Below are 20443 nucleotides of genomic sequence, written 5' to 3' on the forward strand. Positions count from 1 at the left end.
TGAGTTGGAATCGACTTGACAGCAACAGGTTACGGGTTTATACAGTTATTCGAAAATTATTTTTTGTTAATCAACTTTTGGCTTTGATTTTGTTTACAAATTGGGACAAGACTCAGAGTGGCATCTGAATAGAAGACTCTCCGAGGTTTTTGTGCCACAATTTGGTTAACTATGTAGCCACTACTGTGGGTGAGGTGTTAGGGATTAGATCAAGGATTTATTATAATAAGAGCAACTGCTTTTTGACAGAATACTATGTGTATTCTGTGTGGAGCACACTAATAATTTTACATGTTATCTGATTTAATATTTAAATAAACTCTGTACATTAGCTAACTTCCCTGTTTTATAGATGAGGAAACATCCAGAGAGGCTTAGTGGTTAAAGGATTTGAACCCAGGTCTATCTAAAGGTGTTGCTCTTAATCCACTATACTATGCCTCCTACTAAACTCTTGTTTTTAGACATTTTTTTCCTCTACCAGATTGTTCCCAGGGTAGCATGTTTACTTCTTGTACTTCCCTTGTATTATCACTCTTCGCACATTGTTTTCTCTAGCACAGCATATCCATTGAGCCATATTAATTGTACTAATTAGTTTTCCATACCGACAGGGAATACTGAAGCATATGATAGATTAAGTAAATTGCAAATATACAGCTTCATGTTAATTAACATGAGCGTTTTATAGTTTTTCTAGTGTACTCTTTGTAGTTGATCTTTTCTCTCTCTTATCTCTGAAAGTTGTTCTACTAGGGACAGAAGCCTTTCAGTATATAATTAGGAATTAATGACTTAGGTTCCCAAAGACTGAATCTTATTAACAAAGTAATCTAAATCAACAAGTCTTATCTTTCAGTTGTTGGGGAGGTGTTTGAATTAGTTGTTGAAGAGCAGATGATAGGAGGAAGGACCTATGGAATAGAGTACAAAAACACACAAGCTGTTGTTAGTGGAAATAAATTTGTAGATCTATCTGTAGATCAGGGGTTGGAAAGCCTATTTTTTTTGCTTCAAACAAGCTAAGAATGGGTTTTAATTTTTTAAAGGGATGTAAAAATAAAAAAATAAAGAATACGCGACAAAGACTGCATGTGGCCTGCAAGGCCAAAATATTTACTATCTGTCCCTTTATAGGAAATTTGCCAAGCCTGCTGTAGATCATGGAAATTTGTGACTCTAGAAGAGGCCTTGGAAATTGTCTAATCCAGGGGTCAGCAAACTTTTGCTGTAAAGATCTTAATCAACCTAATTCCATTTTAGAAATAGGGACTTTGACTTAGGAAGTGGTTTGTTTTTCTTTAACAAGGTATAAATGCTGTGGGAGATATTTTATAACTGAGACGTGCAGACAACTTTTTCACTGATTTATGAAGCCCCCATCTTCAATACTGTCAACTTCTGTATAAAAGGGCTTCATTTCCATAGTATTCATTTATTGAGTTCTCATGATAAGTGTTTGAAGGAGGGCCTGGGACAAGAATGAGGTTGATACACCTATTCATATAGTTTAGAATTTTTTGTTCAGTGCACTGTAATGATTTAGAAGTAACAGAAATCAAGTTAAAGTGTTGAACAAAGTATAAACCACTTATTTGACAAGAGTTTTATTATTCCTGCTGCCCATTCCAGTCTGTACTCTTAAAGCAGCATAGGGGATGCTTGGAGACAGCCACCCTGGTTTATGATGCTCTGGGGAATTCTACGATTCTACCTTAGAGATCTTTTTTGCAGTGATTTTCAAACTTCGTTGATATTTTCAGGGCTTTTTATGCCATGATTGTACTTTAATTTTTTAAATGGATTCAGACCTGGATTTTGTATAAGTAATTGTTCCAGTTAGTCTTTCTATCCGATTTAGACTCTAATAGCATGGATTGAGCACCTTTTAACATATATTTTCTCATTTTAAACTGATGATATTAGCAAATATTTTTCAGACTTTAGTATGTGCTAGGTATGTTGCTAAGTCTTTTTGTTTTCATTACCACAGCAACCCTATGAGGTACGCATAGGTCTATCCCCAGTTTACAAATTAGAAAACCTCTCTGAAGCACAGTTTGTAAGTAACTTGCCAAGATCAGTCAGCTAATAAGAGGAGCAGAAATTTGGACCTGGAAAGTCTGACTCCAGAGGCTGAGCATGATGTCGTGTGGGTTATATGGTAATACAAATGAAAAAAATTGACACCACAAAGAGGTTAAGTGTCACAACCATGTCGTTTTGTTATAATGTATGGGCCGGCACACTCCTTTAGGTCAAGTTTAAGCATGTCATAATAATGTACCTTATCAGCAGTTTCTGCTGTAGCTTAATTTTGAACTCTCAAGGATATTGGTATACCTTTTTTTTTGCAGACTTGTAAAAAAGGCAAAAAGGGCCCAGGAGAAAAGGGCAAAGGTGGAAATGGAGGAGGAAAACCTCCTTCTGGTCCAAACCGAATGAATGGTCATCACCAACAGAATGGAGTGGAAAACATGATGTTGTTTGAAGTTGTTAAAATGGGCAAGAGTGCTATGCAGGTAATATTTGTAGTGTCCTTCCCAATTTATTTGTACTTTTTAAACTTTAGTGAGTTATATAAATTATTATATCCCTGATTTCTCTAATTCTATCTTTAAAATATATTTCTAATGCTACTTATTAGAAAAATGCAACAAACTAGTCAAAAAACGAGGGCTTTGTCTATTCAGACGCAAGACCTTTAAGCTGTGTCTTGAGTCATTTTCTGTTGTATTATGTTTTAATGACATGTATATAAATCCTGGCTATGAGTTTTGTTTCCCCTGAATTCTTATGTTGTTGTTAGCTGCTGTCAAGTAGGCTCCCAACTCATGACAATCCCATGCGTAGGGTTTTCATTGGCTGATTTTCAGAAGTAGTTCGCCAGGCCTTTCTTCCTACTTATTCTGTTATTCTGAGTTTATATAGCTTCCATTAAAATATTAAGTACTTTACCCATATAGAATTCTTGGTTGGGTGGCCTAATATATTTGATAACCACTTTAGTGAATTGAGTTATTTTGGTCACTGTTGTCTATTACAAATTTTATTGGTTGTGTTTATTTCTTAGGAGAAGAGTAAAAAGTCGGAGGTGTATCCATATCAAACGATCCTAATTATGTTTCTTCTGAGTAATTTTTTGACAATAGAAGCATTTAGGCTTTACAATGTAGGCTAAACCCGTATGGTTTTTAAAAATTAAATAAACACTATACTTACATACTTAATAAAGTTTTTATTTACTTTATAAAACCTATAGGGAATAGTTTTTTTTTTCCTTGATAGAATTGTTTGATCAATAAAAGATGCACAAGGATGGTTTATTGAGAACTGACCATTTAAGCTTTCTGTTATTAATAACTGAAACGCAAATCTTATTTATAAGCATAGTTATCTAAATGTGTGTGGTTTTGTAAATGAAAAAATCGTAATTGTGACTAATACAGAATTATCATACATGTAAAATATAAAAATAATTGTTGGTTGAGCTTTCAACAATTTTACAGAGCAAAGAACTTAATTGACACCAAATTTATTCATATTCTAATTCATCTTCATGTATTCATATAGGAAAGTTTGATTTTGTACAGTTATGATTAGGATGTGGATTCTACTTAATGTTTAATGTTTTTAATGATTATTTTGTATACACATTTGGCTTTTTGGATAGCTGTAAAATACTATATTACTGGATATGGTTTATTTAGTCATCGCCTGCTTAAAAGAAGTTAACTCCCTCTCTCCAGGTCTCCCTTTGGTTAATTTTATTAAAGGGATAAACTATGTCAATTGTATTATGTATTTCATTACTTTCCTTTTTTTTCTATTTTCCTCTACAATATTTTGTTCTGTGTAGTTAAATGCATTGATCTTATTCTGCTATCTTTCGTTTTTGTTAACATCAGAAATCTTGACATATCCACAGCTAATTAGGCTGTTCTATTTTTGTCCAGTCTGTAGGGTTTTTGCTGTAACTTTTTGGCTCATTAAATTTTTTTTAATAGGATATGGTGAGGGATAAGCTTTGTATTGAATTCTTTTTGTTAATGGTATGCCATTGTTTTAAGAATGAATATTTTCCTTGTTTTTGTGTTGCTTCTGGTTTGCCATGCATTAAGTTTACACTCTATGCCATTTCTTTTTCTTTTTCTAAGTGTGTTTCTCCCTTAAAAGGGGGAATGTCTGCTGTATCTCTCCATTGATTTTCCTGAATCTTTTTTCTTTCCACCTCCAATTCATTATGTGTACTCCCACTTGTGTTACCTTTCCAAGAGTGAAATTTCATTAAGAGAGTTCCTTTGCTTAGAAACTTCCAAGGCTTCTTCCTTATTCAAAAGTTCCAGCCAAGATTTCCTTATGGCATACTTGCTATTCTGTAGCCGTAATATGTATTCTGTCCCCAGTGTGTTCTTGTTTCTCTGTTTACCTGGAATAGGCTTTTCTTCCTCCCTTCTTATCAGATAGGATTGACTAACTCAAATGTCACTCCTTTTCCAAGAAGCATTCCCAGACACTGTCTGTTCCTCTTAAATATGTTTCTTACTTTTATTTTCTATTATAGGACTTAGCGTATTGTGTTACAGTCGTGTATATGTCAGACTTTGCTTCTAGATTGTTAATTCCTTGATCAGAGACCGGTTGTTATTCTTTTTTTGTATCCCTGGAATGTATTGAATTCAGTAATTATAAAGGGAAGTACAGTACTGGCTGTTGGCTTTAAAATAGTTAACATTAAAGGAGAAACCATGCATATTCCCCCTAGTTTTATGAGGTAGTAGATGTTGAATTTCATTAAGTTGTGTGCATAGTATTGGATGATTAAAATTTTAAAATGACACCTAGTCTGGAGTCAATAGAAGGCTGGTCTCAGCTGGAACTGGTGACTGGAGCACCTACAGATGGTCTTTTCTGTGGCTTTGGCTTTTTATAGTGTGGTGGCTGAGTTTGAAGACAGAGTTTCTAGAGGGAGTGTCCAGTTTGCTAGTGATCTGAGAAACCAATGCAGAAGTTGCATGACCTTTTATAATCTAATCTTGGAAGCCACATGTCATTTCTACTGCACTCTGTTCTAGGGAGAGGGACATAGACCCCACCTCTTAATGGGGAGGAATATCAGAATTTGGGGCTACGTTTTAAAGCTATCACAGTCCCAAAAGAATATTCTCTTGATATTTATTGCCTATATCATAATTGAGAATAATACTAAAACACTTTTGTAAATTTAGTTAACATACTCAAAGTGTTATAAAATACAGAAAAGGATTGACGTATAGAAAATGAAATAAAATTTCTGAACATCTCCAGTCAATCTGTCTGAGCCAGATAATTCTTTATAATGTAATCATATTATCTTTCTTGTACATTATTGTAAAAAGGATGTGGGGGCAAAAACAGCATGGGTGTAAACATGGCATGGGGGCAGTGCCTGACTTCTAACTGTACAAGGAGAAAGGAGAATCAAGACCAGCAGCCCAAGGCTCATTCCTGTGAGGTGGAGGTCAGGCATGCCTCCTCTCTCCACCTTCTTTGCTGATTCTGACACCAGATGTCCTTCCCATGGCACTCTGCTTCTCTGCTGGGTTCAATAATTCATTGCAATGGCCACATAGAACTCACAGACAATACTCAACGATCATGGGGTTTATTAGGGAAGTAACAGGTTACCGTTCAGGCTCAGGAACACTCAAGGATACAGTTCTTACATCAGGACAGCCTCTTCCCAGCCTTGCTAGGCACGCCTCTGCCCAAAGACACTCAGCTTTCTCTCTCATGGGCCTGGAAGCCCACCACGCCATCTCCTGCTGCTGGGTCTCTGCTTCCTTGGTGGTGGTGGGCTCTTCTCTTTCCTGCCTCTGGGTTGGCTCATTTCATGCCCAGTGTGATGGCAAAACTGACCAACCCCCTTGGTGGGCCACAATTACCGTATCACACAGTCCCGCCCAGTCACCTGTGTGGGAGTTACAAGACCATGGTGAGAAAGGCACACGAAAGCAATCCATTGCACCAAAATCACCTGTTTTACTTACTCAGTTTAGACTTGGGTTCCGTATTTATTGGTATGTAACTTAGAAACATTTTACCCTCCCGACTTTTAGTCTTTAATATTAGCTGTTTAGCATCCTAATGTTGTTGATTTCCTTTATTTAAAAATTATTTCTGTCAAGTTTATGGTTGCCTCTTCCCCCAGAAGAATAAAGTATTGTTTTTATTTTTTAGTTTAGTCCTACTTTCTACTTAAAAAATTGTTTTGAGATATAATTCATGTACCATAAAACTCACCCATTTTAAATGTACAATTCAGTGAGTTTTAGTATATTCACAAGTGCAGCCATTGCCACAATCTACTTTTAGAATATTTTCAACACTCCATAAAGAAACGTCTCGCCCATTAACAGTGAGTCTCCACCCCCTACCATTCCAGGACTAGGCCACTACCAATATAAGTTCTTTCTCTATAATTTAACTATTATGGACATTTCATATAAATGGTGTCTTACAATATGTGATCCTGTATGACTGGTTTCTTTGACTTTGCATAATGTTTTCAAAGTTCATCCATGTTGTCCCACTTATCAGCACTTCATTCCTTTTTTATTGCCAAGTAATATTTCATTGCTTGGATATACCATATTTTATTTATCTGTTTATCAGTTTATGGGCATTTAGGTTGTTTTAACGTTTTTGGCTGTTGGGAATAATGCTGTTTTGAACATTCTTGGACAGGTTTTTGTGTGGATGTATGTCGTCATTTCTCTTGGGTACATATACCTAGGAGTGGAATTGCTGGGGTCATTTGGTTACTCTGTGTTTAACTTTTTTGGGAACTGCTAAACTGTTTTTCCAAAGGGACTGCACCATTTTATATTCCCACTGGCAGTATATGAGAGTTCCAATTTCTCTACGTTCTCTCCAATACTTGTTATTACTGTCTGCTTTTTGATTATAGCTATCCTAGTGGGTGTAAGTGGTATCTCATTGTGGTTTTGATTTGCATTTCCCTCATGGCTAATGATGTAGAGCATCTTTTCATGTGTTTGTATATCTTCTTTGGAGGAATGTCTGTTCAGATCTTTTGCCCATATTTTTAAAAGGACTATTTTTCTTTATTATGGAGTTGTTAGAGTTCTTTATATATATTCTGGATACAGGTCCCTTATCAAACATACAATTTCCAAATATTTTCTTCTACTTTGTGGATTGTCTTTTCACTTTCTTGATGGTGTCCTTAGAAGCACAGACGCTTTTAGTTTTGATGATGTTCAGTTTATCTTTTTTTGTTGTTGTTGCTTGTGCTTTTGGTGTAGTATCTAAAAAGGCTTTGTGTAACTCAAGGTCATGAAGATTTACAGGTATGTTTTATTCTAAGATTTTTTAATCTTTCGCTCTTAACGTTTCAGTCTGTGTCCCATTTTGAATTAATTTTTGTGTATGGTGTAAGGTAGGGTCCAACTTCATTGTTTTATGTGTGGATATCCAGTTTTTCCAGCACTATTTGTTTAAAAGAGTATTCTTTCCCCATTGAATTCTCTTGGCGTCCTTGTTGAAAATCAGTTAACCATAATTTAAGGTTTTATTTCTGGACATTCTGTTCTATTGATCTGTATGTCTTATCCTCATGCCAGTACCACACCATCTTGATTACTGTAGCATTGTAATAAGGTTTGAAATCATGTGAGTCGTCCAACTTTGTTCTTTTTCAAGATTGTTTTGGCTATTCTGAGTCCCTTACATTACTATAAGAACTTTATGACCAGCGTTTCACTTTTTGCAAAGAGATTTTGATACAGATTGCATTGAATCTTTAGGTCAATTTGGGGAGCAAATTAAGTCTTCAGATCCATGAAGTGTCTTACTTTCTTTTGACTTTTATTTAGTCTTTAATTTGACTTTCTTTATTAACATAGGACTATGAGTGTTCACTGTTTAAAAAAAAACATTCTGTCTCCCTGACCCAGGCATTCACTTTTCATTTTTATTCCATTGCAGTGTGACTATTTAAATACCACATATTACCATATTTTAGCCAGAAAGAAATATGGATGTGAACTTTTAATGTTTTTTTTAGGATATATTTAATGTTATTAGCAAATAATAAGTAATTACACTTTTTAGACTTGTGTCTCATAGTTGAATTTCAGGTTCCTTGTAATGCAAAATAAATAGGAAGATTGATTTTCATTTTGTACTGTCAGGTGATTCTTTTATTCAGTTCGATTCTTTTTATTTATGCTTAAAATTTAACTTTAAATTTCAGTATATAAGCATGTATGTTAACTTGAAGTAACAGTCCACTTAATGTTGAATGCTAATGACTTTCATCAGACTTAATTGATTTTTAGACTATTATAAAAAGCTAATAATTTTATTTTCTCCCCTCTGCTGTAGTCGGTGGTAGATGATTGGATAGAATCATATAAGCATGACCGAGATATAGCACTTCTTGACCTCATCAACTTTTTTATTCAGTGTTCAGGCTGTAAAGGTAAGATATATTTATTTTGGAAGAAGAATACCCTCAAAAATAGTCTCTTCTTTTTTATTCTATCTAAAGAGATGTTAGCACAGTACATGGAAAATAATGCCAAGGTGTTGAATTATTTGCATTTTACCCATACAAAATGTTTAAGGAAAAAAAAGCAAAGAACAAAGTAAGGCAGAAGTCTTTTGAGATATTTGTATTCATATGTGAAAGTTATCTAAAAACGTGGCAATTTATAATTGTTATGTTGCTGTTATTAGATATATTTCCCACTTTCAGCATCTGGTTTTAGGAACAATGAAATGGATTAAGAAGGGAGGAGGAAGATAATGAAGAGATACAGGTTCAAATGGCAGGGAATTGTAAAGTTCAGGGAATTATAAAGTGCCATGAATGACAGTAAGTAAGTAAGTAAGTAGGTAGGTAAGTAAGTAAGTAAGTAAGTAAAGTAAGTAGTAAGATGTTGATGAAATTGCTAGTTGTAAAAGGTTGAGAAGCTCTGGTACTGGAGTGGGGATTTGTTTAAAGTGTTTTTACTTTATTTTAAAAGATTTTGAAGAAGGAGTGGGAAAGAACAAAATATGGAAATAAATGTCTTATGTAAGACAAAAATGTTTAGGGGAGACATTTAGCAGGGGGATAAAATTATATAAGTTGGGGAGTCATACATCCTGATCTGTATCAGTAAATGAGTGAATCAAGATCATGGACTGGTTCTGATCTGCCCTGTGTCTCTGTAATAGTTGGCCCATCCTTGAAATTCTACAAGATGCCCGGACAAATAATTTTTACAGAGTTTTCCAGGAGTATTAAACTTTTTTTTTTATGAAATTGGCCCCCAGAATGGGCATTAGAAGTCTGGAGGGAAGGTTGCTTAAAAATAGATAAAAAAAAAAAAAAAAGTTGAGAATGCCAAAGAACTTGAATGATTTAAACAAATCGGAAAGAAGAATCCAAAAAGCAATTTTATTTACAACTATTGCCTTTACTTCAGCAATACGCCTTTAAAAATACTGTAAATTGAATTGGTAAACAAGTAGCATTGTAAGAACTGATGCATTTTATTTGAGGTTGTTGGCAACAGTGAGTGCAGCATGCTGATTAAAATGATCTGTGTTAGGCCTGAAAGTTAGATAAATATGTTAAATTCTAAAATCTGTGATTATCATAATGCTACTAACTTGGTTAATTTTGAGAAAAATTTGAAACTGTCTTAACCTTAGAGTAAAGAGAGAGCTGCCTAGTTGATTTGACTGAATCTTGACTTCTTAGATAAAGGTGGCTGCAACTCAGTGTTAGAAAATTATTTTGCCTGCTCAGAGGGAATGTAGCAATGGCAACATATATCTTTAAGGTTCTTAGCTAGGTTGACTCTTTCAGAAAAATGAGATATGTTTAAATTATTTATACTAATGTCCATCTTTCTGGAGTAGAAGGGTACAAGTATCCATCTGTTGTGTTATTTAACCAAGAGCCATGTCCTTTCTCTTTACATTCTTTGAAAATTGAAGGTTGATTGTGGAACAACTAAACAAATTTTATGAGTTGAAATTCTAATTTTTAACTTCAGTCTTTCATGTCACAGCATAGGTTAGTCAGCTTTAATTTCTTAATTAGGCTTCTGAATTGTAGTTTTAAAACAAGGCCATAGTCAGGACAGTTTCCCTTTATTGGATTCAATCTTTTTCTGGCATTAATGTCTTTATAAACAGGGGCTTATTAACTCAACCTGGATATACTTTGTCACAAACCAAGTTGTCAGGATTTCTACGTATTGAAGGTCTTGTAAACTTAAATTATTAGCTAGACGTAAGGACTGCTATAATATTTAGTTTGCAATCCAATAATCTGCATAAAAGAAATTTATCACATAATCAAAGTTTAGGTCATTAAGTACTTTCAAAATGCACACAAAATAATTTTGATAAAATTATTTCATAAATGCATTAGAGTACATTATGAATGTACATAAATATGCTGAACATACTTTTTCCTTTCAACTGAGGGTCGCCATTATGAGCATCAGTTATTTTACAGTAATACAGTGATGTCTTCTGCAGCTGTTGAGGTGTGGAAGATTGTTGGCCCTCTGCTGAATGGCCTCAGACTGCTCTCTATTGTTATTGGTTCTACCACCAGTGTTGTTTCCTTCTTTCCTTCCTGGTCAGCTTTCACTTTTCTGTTTATCAATTTGTAACAGTCTTGTTTCATGTCGTCTGCATTTTTAAGGCAGTTAAGGCACGTTGACTCTGGCCTCAGGAGTAAGAATTCATGGAATTTGACAGCTCCTTTCCCTTCAAGGAGCCCAGATGGCACAATGGTTAAGTGCTTGGCTGCTTACTAAAGGTTGGTGGTTCGAACCCACCAGCCGCTCTGTGGGAGAAAAGGCTTATTAATCTTCTCCTGTAAAGATTTGTTGTTGTTGTTGTGTGCCTTCTAGTCAATTCTGACTCATGGGAAACCCTATGGGGCAGTTCTACTCTGTTGTATGGGGTCACTGTGAGTTGGAGCCCACCTGAAGGCACACAACAACTTTGCTTTTTACTGAGAGACCCTTTTCTGCTTATTTTTGGATTTCTGGCGTGTGAGATGGAGACTTGAGAAATCGAGCATTTGTCAAAATTTATTCCCCAGGTTTGTTTTGAGACTAATTTATATATACACAATTATTTCATAGAAAGTGTTTCAGGGATTGAGTTACTTGTCTTTGTCTTGCTTAGCCAAGTATACAGGACCTGGGTATAAAGTATGGGAAGATTTTGAACAGAGATCCATGACTCTAGATTAAAAACTCTTAAGAAGATTTTCTAGTATGTTTTTCTTTCACTAGTGAAATGGTGCTTTCTTCCAAATTAGGCGAGATATATATATATGTATGTTTTAAAGACTTATTTGGTTCTTTTTAAGGTTGTGCTAAGGGTTGTTCCAGGGTACCACTAGAAACCCATCTCACCTGGGGGAGGCAGCATGATGTAGATGTATAATCTTGGACAAATTGCTTAACTTCTCTTAACCTTAGTTTTCTCATTTGTAAAGCAGGGATCATAGTACCTTCTTAATAGGGTTGGTACCAGGCCTAAATGTATGTGAAGTGGCTGGCACATTGCAGGCCCACTGAATGTTAGTTCCTGTTCTACGACTTTAGGCTTTGCTTTGCTACTCCAAAAAAAACTCATTGCTGTTGAGTCGATTCTGACTCATAGCGACCCTCTAGGACAGAGTAGGCTGCCTCGTGGGGTTTCCAGGAGTGGCTCGTGGATTCAAACTGCCAACCTTTTGGTTAGTAGCTGTAGCTAGCTCCTAACCACTGTGCCACTAGGGCTCGGCTATGCTACTAGAGAGTCTTAAATTGCATACCCATGGAGAAGTAGCTAATGTATCAGTTGTTTTAAGTTTGGAATTGGAAAAGGGAGTATGAAGTTTTATTCTTTTTAAATTTTATTTTTGTTACTTATTTTTAGATATGCATATAGTATATACATATGCAAAACATAGCTCTGGTCTTCCTATACCAAGGCATTCTCCTTTTAGATGTTACTATACAGTATTTTGGAAACCCTGGTGGCGAAGTGGTTAAGAGCTATGGCTGCTAACCAAAAGGTCGGTAGTTTGAATACGCCAGGTGCTCCTTGGAAACCCTGTGGGGCAGTTCTGCTCTATCCTATAGCAGCAAGTTTGGTTTGGTTTGGTTTATACAGTATTTATGTTATTTGTTTTAATTAGACTGGCAAGCAAATAAATAATCCAGCAATAGAAATTCTGGTTTTTGAGAAATCCAGCTTTTATGTTTGTTGTTCTGATGCCCTATCAGTGGAAGTCCATGTACATTTTCTTCCTGCAGTGTCTCCTGCTCATAACTTTTTCCTAGAAATCCCTTTTCTGATGTTTGATCTCTTTCTGGATACTTCTTGTGACGTAGACCCTTCCTCCTCTACCTTCTCATTTCTTTAAAATTCTAAATGTCCTTAATCAGATACCTTCTTCATAAAACCGCTCTTGATCTCCTATTTTATGGTGATTTTTTTTTCCTGAGCTGTAGTATTTCTTGGCATTGCCACTCATTTTAGTGCATTTATTACATACTGCCTTTAAAGTTTTTCTTTCCTTTTTTTAAATCTTGATTTCCAGCTTGAATACAGGCTCCTGAAGAAGTGGGAACTTCAATTTACTACTTATACTTATTGGCAGCCCTTTTTGAGGTTGTAAGCATCTAGTTGCCTACACACAGTAAAATCCATTGCAGTCATATCGATTCAGACTTAGTAAATATTTTCTTGATCTTTTTGGATTTTAGAGGCCTTGCTTAAGTAAACTCTACCTATTGCTCTTTTCCCTATCATTTTTAGGTTTACATACAGTTTATATTAAAGGGGCAAAGGCTGTACGATATTACAGACATTAATAAAGTTAAGTCAGTTAGAAATGGCCAAAACTGATTGTGCTAGGAAGAAAGATACCTGTCTTGTACATATTGAGAGTGGTACAAGTATCATGATAAACATCAAGTATATCTTTATTAGGTGACTTCAGGCATCTTAGTGTTAGAGACCGATCTGGAACTTTTCTTTGTTCTTTCCATTTTATCATGTATTAATTTCTAACACTTGAAAATTTCAGGAGTTGTCACAGCGGAAATGTTTAGACATATGCAGAACTCTGAAATAATTCGAAAAATGACCGAAGAATTTGATGAGGTAACTTTATTACCCTAAATGTTTTGATAGTTTTATGCATGTTGATCCTGATTTACTATTGAATATATTGTTAAATTCTGAGTATTATTGTTAAATGGGTAAGAACTTTGGTCTCATATTTAATCTTGACTATCAAATGATGATTTTGTGATCTTGGACAAATTGTTGTCTTGACATATTTCATTATTTCTAAATTGGGGATAATTAATACTGATCTCAAAGTTATGCTGATTGAATTAAGTAATGCTTGAAAATTGCTTAGCATTTTACAGTGCCTGGTACAAAGTAAGAACTTGATAAACGGTATCTGCTATCATTATAGGCAAAAAATTAAAATTTCAAGTAGAAATAAAATTTAGAGCACAAGAACATATCCTGGAGTATTGTAAAATACAAATTTGGTTAATTTTTAGAAACCATGGAGCTTAGGCAAAGAAAAATAGATTGTTTTTAAAACCCCTTTATGTTTCAAATATGATTGATAAGAATAATGATAAAAATAGGTCAGGGACTTTTGTCTTTTTTCACAGCTGTATTTCATTGCCAGTAGTTTTGCTCTCCCAAAACTTTTCACCATGAATTTTAAAGTAGTAAACCTTGTCTCATTTGAATATTACTTGATCATTTTTCTTTTCTTATTCTGATGGAGCTTTCAACTATCATTCTAAAAGACAGACAAGAGTTGTTAAAAAGGCTTTGATAATCACTAAGTTCCATTAATCAGTCCCCAAGTAGCTGAGAGGTAATTAGGAGTAATGATTTTTTTTAACCTTTAGATATTAAATGTTTTATATGTATGTGTGTGTAATATAAAATTTGCCATTTAACCATTTTTACATGTATTTCACTGACATTGATTACACATAATATTGTACAGCCATCACTACTATTTATTTCCAAAGGTTTTTCATTACTCCAAACAGAAGCTCTGTACCCATTAAGCAATAATTCCTCATTCCTCCATCTCTGCAGCCCCCAAGTAAACTCTATTCTACTTTCTGTGTCTATGAATTTGCCTTTTCTAGATACTTAATAGAAGTTGAAGCATACATTTCTTGTCGTTGTGAGTCTGGTTTATTTCACTTAGCATAATGTTTCCAAGGTTCGTCCTTGTAGCACATGTCAGAATTTCACCCCTTTTTTACGGATGAATAATATTCCATTGTTTATTTATCCATCTGGTGAGGGACACTTAAATTGTTTCTGCCTTTTAGGTATTGTGAATAACGTATCTGTGAACATTGGCTTATAAGTGTCACTGTGTTCAGTTCTCTTGGATATATACTTGTAAATTTGGTAATATATTTAAGTTTTTGAGGAACTGCCAGACCACTTTCCACAGTGGCTGTAGTATATTATATTCTCACCAGCATTGGATGAGGATTGCAGTTTCTCCACATACTTGTCAACACTTGCTTTTTTTTTTTTTATAATAACCACCCTACTGGGTATGAAATGGCATCTCATATTGGTTTTCATTTGCATTTATTGAGCATCTCTTTATGTGCTTATTGGCCATATGTATATCTTCCTTGAAGAAATGTCTGTTCAAGTCTTTTGCCCATTTTTATTTGTGTTGTTTATCTGTTTTTTTTTTTGAATTGTAAGACTTATTTATATATTCTGGATATTAAACCTTTATCATCTGTATGATTTGCAAATCCTTTCCCCTATTCCGTGGCTTGTTTTTTCACTTTTCTTGATAATGTCCTTTTATATTCAAAAGTTTTTTAACGTAATGCACTGTAATTTGTTTTGTCTTTTGTTACTTATGCTTCTGGTGTCATATCTAAGAATCCATTGCCAGATTTAACGTCATGATGATTTACCCCTATTTTTTTCTATGAATTCTGTGATTTTAATTTTTACATTTAGGTCGTTGATGCGTTTTGAGTTCATTTTCACATATGGTATGAGGTTGAGGTCCAACTTCATTCTTGTTCATGTAGAAATAAGTTGTCCTAGCACCATTTGTTGAAGAGACTATTCTTTTTCATTGAATGGACTTTGCATCTTTGTTGAAAATCAGTTTGACTATACATGTATGGATTTATTTCTGGAGTCTCAGTTCTATTCCAAGGATCTATATATTCTTATGCCAGTAGCAAACTGTCTTGATTGCTGTAGCTTAAGTTTTGAGATTGGGATGTGTGTAGAGTAGCTTTTCTATTTGCAAGATTTTAGTTCTTCCTGAGGAAGCTACTGTTGTATATAGGGTTGGTTGGATAGTTTGTAGTGAATGTTTTAATTCTATATTGATTAATAACTGGCCTTCTAGGATCAGTTTGTTCAGTATTGTAAGTATCTTCTTGTACCTTATAGTCTTTATATAGTATATTGTTTTTTGAGCTAGGTAATAGTCATAAAACACCATATGGATAAAACTTAATTCTTCCTTGGCATGACTTAAAAAATATTGTTCTAATGACAAAAGTGAATTGCTAAAAATCTACTAAACTGTACTGATAAATTACCTTAAGTCTCTAGGATATTCTTGTCAGAGACCCTTACTTTAATGGGTTCTATATAGTATTAGTCTCTGCCTTTCTTTTTAGGGATGTGCTTGTTTCTAATGAGTTATGAAGAATCTCAGTTTTACCTCTTTGGAGAATGCTCCATCTTTGTGCAGAGGAAAACCTGAGCACCAGTCTTTTAAGGCTATACTACCTACATTTCAGTTTCTCTTTTTCTTTGATTGTTTATATCTTTTGACTATTTGATGTCTTGAAAATAATGAAAGTAATACACATTATTGTCTTTTGTTGATGGATAAATCATACATTATTCCATTAGGCTGTAGATGAGAATATGATTTCATCATTTTGAATCTATTTAAAAATATAATTTTGGTTTGATTTTTTATTTTGTTTCAAAGAAATTTAACAAGTATATTCTGTGCTTATGAGAGTAGTGTTTAGCTTTGGTGGGGGAAGTATTTTATTTTTAACCCCAGAGTTGTAAGTATGTATTTGCACTGGTTAAAGTGCATCTAGAATGTCCATTTTGGTCTCAATAAAAGATCAGAAGTGTTCAAAGCAACATCTATCTTTGCATAGTAAGTATTCTCCTGCCTACTTGGAGGATGATTGGATAGGAAAGGTGAGATAAAGGAGTCTTTTCATGCTTTCGCCTAGAGCATTTCAAAAACAAGTGAAATTTTGTGAAATCGTGAATTTTAAATGAAATTGTTGTTTCAAATTTTTGTTTTAGGACAGTGGAGATTATCCACTTACCATGGCTGGTCCTCAGTGGAAGAAATTCAAATCCAGTTTTTGTGAATTCATTGGTGTATTAGTAAGGCAATGTCAATATAGTATCATATATGATGAGTATATGATGGATACAGTAATTTCACTTCTTACTGGACTTTCTGACTCCCAAGTCAGAGCATTTCGACATACAAGCACCCTGGCAGGTCAGTATTTAGAAATATTTTCTGTGTGTTGCTTTAGACTAAAGATGAAAAAGATTCTCATTAAAAGATAAAGGAAATAATAGTGACTCAAATTAATTTCATTTTTAAAGTGACAACTAAGAAGACCCCCCCCCACCTCTTTCTTCACCCCGGTGAATTATTTGGAATGAGATGCTATTTTCTGTGTGGCGTCTGAAGGCATACTATAGCTAGTATATGATGATTTTCTTATGGGAAACGCACTCGGTTACTATGTCAGAGCAAGGGGAAAGAGGTGGATAGGTATGTGTTGGATTCTTGAAAGCTGTGCCGTCATGGAGGATGTTGACAGCAAACTTAGGGAGGGGAGACGTGGGATTGAGGCATCCGTTTTTGATATGTAATCTTGATGATGCTGTAGTTTGTCTCTAGTATGATGACCCCTACTGGATGATGTCTAGTCTTCTAATCACACTGCAAAAAGTAGGTTTTCTTTTAAATGTTTCTGGATAACTTTAGGCTGGGTCAGTTTTTTTTATCTTTAAATTTTAAGTGAAACAAGTCACATTTTTGAGCCACACATTATTAATTCTAAGGCAGTGAATTTGGTGTTGATAAAATCTTTTGTTTTTTCCTTCAGTTTAAAGTAAAAGTGCTGTCACTATTATTGAATATGTGTTGTTTGGTTTGAATTTGGAATAAATCAACTAGACTTTAGTTGTTATTATAGTAATCTAAGACTTAATAATAAAGTATTTTGATTCCTTCAAAAATTTTTCGTTCTCTGTGGGGATTTTTTTTTCCTTTACAGTATTTTCCCAAAGAAGTAAAGCTGTGATGAAAGATATACTTATGTTAAGTCCTCCATTTTTCAAAATAAAATGCAGACAATCTTCTTTATAGGTTTTAGATTTGAAGTCACAAAATATGAATGTGGTTTTATTTTATGAACTTAAGGTAGTGTTCAGTGTCAAGAACTTGATGGCTAAACTAAATTAAAGCATGTAGTGTAAGGTGAATAATTTTAGATCAGAATGATAAACTGGCTGGTTTGCTGAAGATGGGACATTGCCAGGAGCAGAAAATTGGGAAATATCTCTTTAAGAGAGTTAGTAGCAGCAAATTGAGATGTAGTTTCATTTTGCTGTGTTGTGGATTGCACCAGGTCTGAGAAATAGTCTGTGGAGTCAGCTGAAGAAAGGATAAAGTGATCAGGTCTTTCAGCTGATAACTTAAATGCAAGCAATGAGAGTCTCTTCTCTGGGAAAAAGATTGAGTAACAGAAGGTGGTGGTCTGGAGGAAGTCTTAGAAAGCACTTTATTGAGTGGCATTTTCACTCTGCACTTAACATTAACTTTCATCTAGGTGTAGTCTTCAGTTTCTTTATCATCTTTATGATGGTTGTTGTTGTTAAGTTGCCGTAGAGTCAACCCTGACTCCTAGCAACCCCATGTGTGCAGAGTAGAACTGCTCCATAGGGTTTTCAAGGCTGTGACCTTTCAGAATCAGATCGCCAGGACTGTTTTCCAAGGTGCCTCTGGGTGAGTTTGAACCCTCAACTTTTCCGCTAGTAGTTGAGCGTATAAGCATTTGCACCACCCATGAACTAAAAATTAAAGGAAATAACTGAGAAAACTTCAACATTTTTACCTAGTATAATTGGATATAAAGCAGTCAAGCCTCTTTTGGTTAGAAAGATAGCTAAATGACTGCTGTATTAACTAATTTACGAAGGAGGTGAATCATGGAGTCTGAAAACGATCGTTGTAAGGGCCATACTATAGCAAAGTGGGATTTGAGCTTGAAGTCTTGAAGTCAGATTACCTGGTTTGTAATCCTGGTTTAACTACTAACTGTGTAATCTGAGACAAGTTTCTTCATCTCCCTGACCTTCAGTTTCCTCATGAATGATGTGGGGATAATGCTTACCTTTGAGGACTGTTGTGAGGATTAAGAGATAACATGAAAAGTACTAACATAGGTAACTGACATATGGTAAGTATCCAGTACACATTAGTTGTTGTTTTATTATTACTGCTATTGTTTGTAGCAGTTGTCTTTTTCTTTTCTGTTAGAAGCAGAGCAGCTCATCTTGATGTTTTCAATTTCTCTTAATTAGATCTTAAATTGTAAAATTTTACATCTGTTAGACTAATCAACACTTTACCTTTTTGAAAATAGCTATGAAGTTGATGACAGCTTTGGTGAATGTGGCACTAAATCTTAGCATTAATATGGATAATACACAAAGACAATATGAGGCAGAACGGAATAAAATGATTGGGAAGCGAGCCAACGAGAGGCTAGAACTCCTGCTACAAAAGCGGAAAGAGGTAAACTTTTATAGTGAATATTTTTACTCTTAAATATATGACCACTAATTATGGTGTAACTTTGTTATTTCATTATATAAAAAATTTTCAAACATTTAAATTTATAATTTGAATTGCCTGTGTGTCTAACTTAAAGTTTTTGTTGAAAATCCATGCCAATAATACTTTACAGGTATATTTTCTATGTGTGTGGAGAAGTCAAAAGCGTATTTATTTGGCTTTAAGTAAGGAGTCCTGGAGTGTAGTCTCAACTGTGTGCTCCTGTACCAGTCTGACAAGTTCTCTAAGCCTTAGTATTATTCATCTCTACTGTGGAAAATCTCTCCTAACTGCCTCTCTCAGCTTGTTGCCACCATAAAATGAGGTGTTTCTCTTAATGTGAAATTACTATGAAAAATAAAGTATAAGTTATTTATGGCATCTAAGTCTGTTGTTTGTACAGTCAGAAACACTTGGTTAACATTAATGACTGACCACCAAATTCACCTTAAGGAAAATAATTTTTTCAGCCTTATGCTAAATAATAGTAACTGAGTTCTCTTGATATTGCATTTGCAATTGAAATTCCTCCTTCACTGGTGATAAGGTATTTTTCAGTCTGATAATTGTGATGTTTATTTTTATTTCTACTAGGCAGGGTCTGATGTTTCAAAAAATTAGTAATGCAGTCGACTTCAAATATTTGCATGGTAATCCATAAACTACTTGCTTATTTTTGTGAGGCAGGGGCTGTAATTTTAAATTAGGTATCTCTGAAATGTTTAATAATTTTTTTAAATGCCCCGACTCAAGAAAAGCCGGAAAAATGTTGCCCATATATCTCCCATGCCTAATTTTCATATCATTACACATGATTTTTATCTATTTTGAAGAATTGATAATTTAGCCCCTTATGTATGTTTTAGTTCTTGAAATTAAGACCTAATTCTTGGACATTAAGATTGTGAACACAGAATGAGTAGATATAGGTAAAAAGCTTTGACATTAAAATTTGTGTACAGATACAAGATATTAATAATTCTAGGTCATGGTTACATTTTTAAACATATTAGAAAGACAGCCTGTACCTTTGACTAATTTATCTTGCTAATGAATATAAGAAGTGAATGTCCTTGTTAGCATTATTTGGAAGTGCTAGGTTATATTTATAGGAAAAAATTTTTTTTCCAAAAGCACAGAATATCATCTGAAAGCTGTTTTATTCTTAGATTTTAAAAGAAATAATTTTCTCTTAATTCTGAATTTAAAATATATGTGAGTAGTTAGGTCAGTCAGATTTGAAATGTTTACTTGATTATTTCAGGTCAGTCTTACTTCGCTCAAAACAGTTTAACAGGGAGATAAATTTTTTACCTAATTTACTGTAATTTCTTTTGTTCTTTGAACAGCTACTAGTTAACGTAACTCTTCTTTTTAGACTATAAAGATCTAGATAATGAAATACTTGACTTTTTTATATAAACACATGATATATAATAAATGATATATAGTAATAATAGAATACTGAACAGATTTTTTTAGAGTCCTTTAAACTATGTA

General features: G+C 34.2%; 1 protein-coding gene across 8 annotated transcripts in view; it reads left to right on the forward strand.

Annotated features, from left to right (window-relative positions):
* STAG2 (STAG2 cohesin complex component) overlaps positions 1–20443 on the forward strand; it is a 138285-nt gene that overhangs the window by 71644 nt on the left and 46198 nt on the right. For 7 of the 8 annotated variants that reach the window (XM_004379591.2, XM_023734281.1, XM_023734280.1 and 4 more), the window contains 5 exons: positions 2358–2522; positions 8389–8485; positions 13100–13176; positions 16387–16591; positions 18753–18904. In XM_004379591.2, coding sequence (XP_004379648.1) covers positions 2358–2522; positions 8389–8485; positions 13100–13176; positions 16387–16591; positions 18753–18904 — 696 coding nt within the window. Of the gene's footprint in view, positions 1–2357; positions 2523–8388; positions 8486–13099; positions 13177–16386; positions 16592–18057; positions 18567–18752; positions 18905–20443 lie in introns of those variants that run through there. The other variant, XM_023734282.1, reaches the window with a different exon arrangement.

This window comes from Trichechus manatus, unplaced genomic scaffold, assembly GCF_000243295.1.
Source record: "Trichechus manatus latirostris isolate Lorelei unplaced genomic scaffold, TriManLat1.0 scaffold00066, whole genome shotgun sequence".
In the NCBI taxonomy this organism is placed as follows: Eukaryota; Metazoa; Chordata; class Mammalia; order Sirenia; family Trichechidae; genus Trichechus; species Trichechus manatus.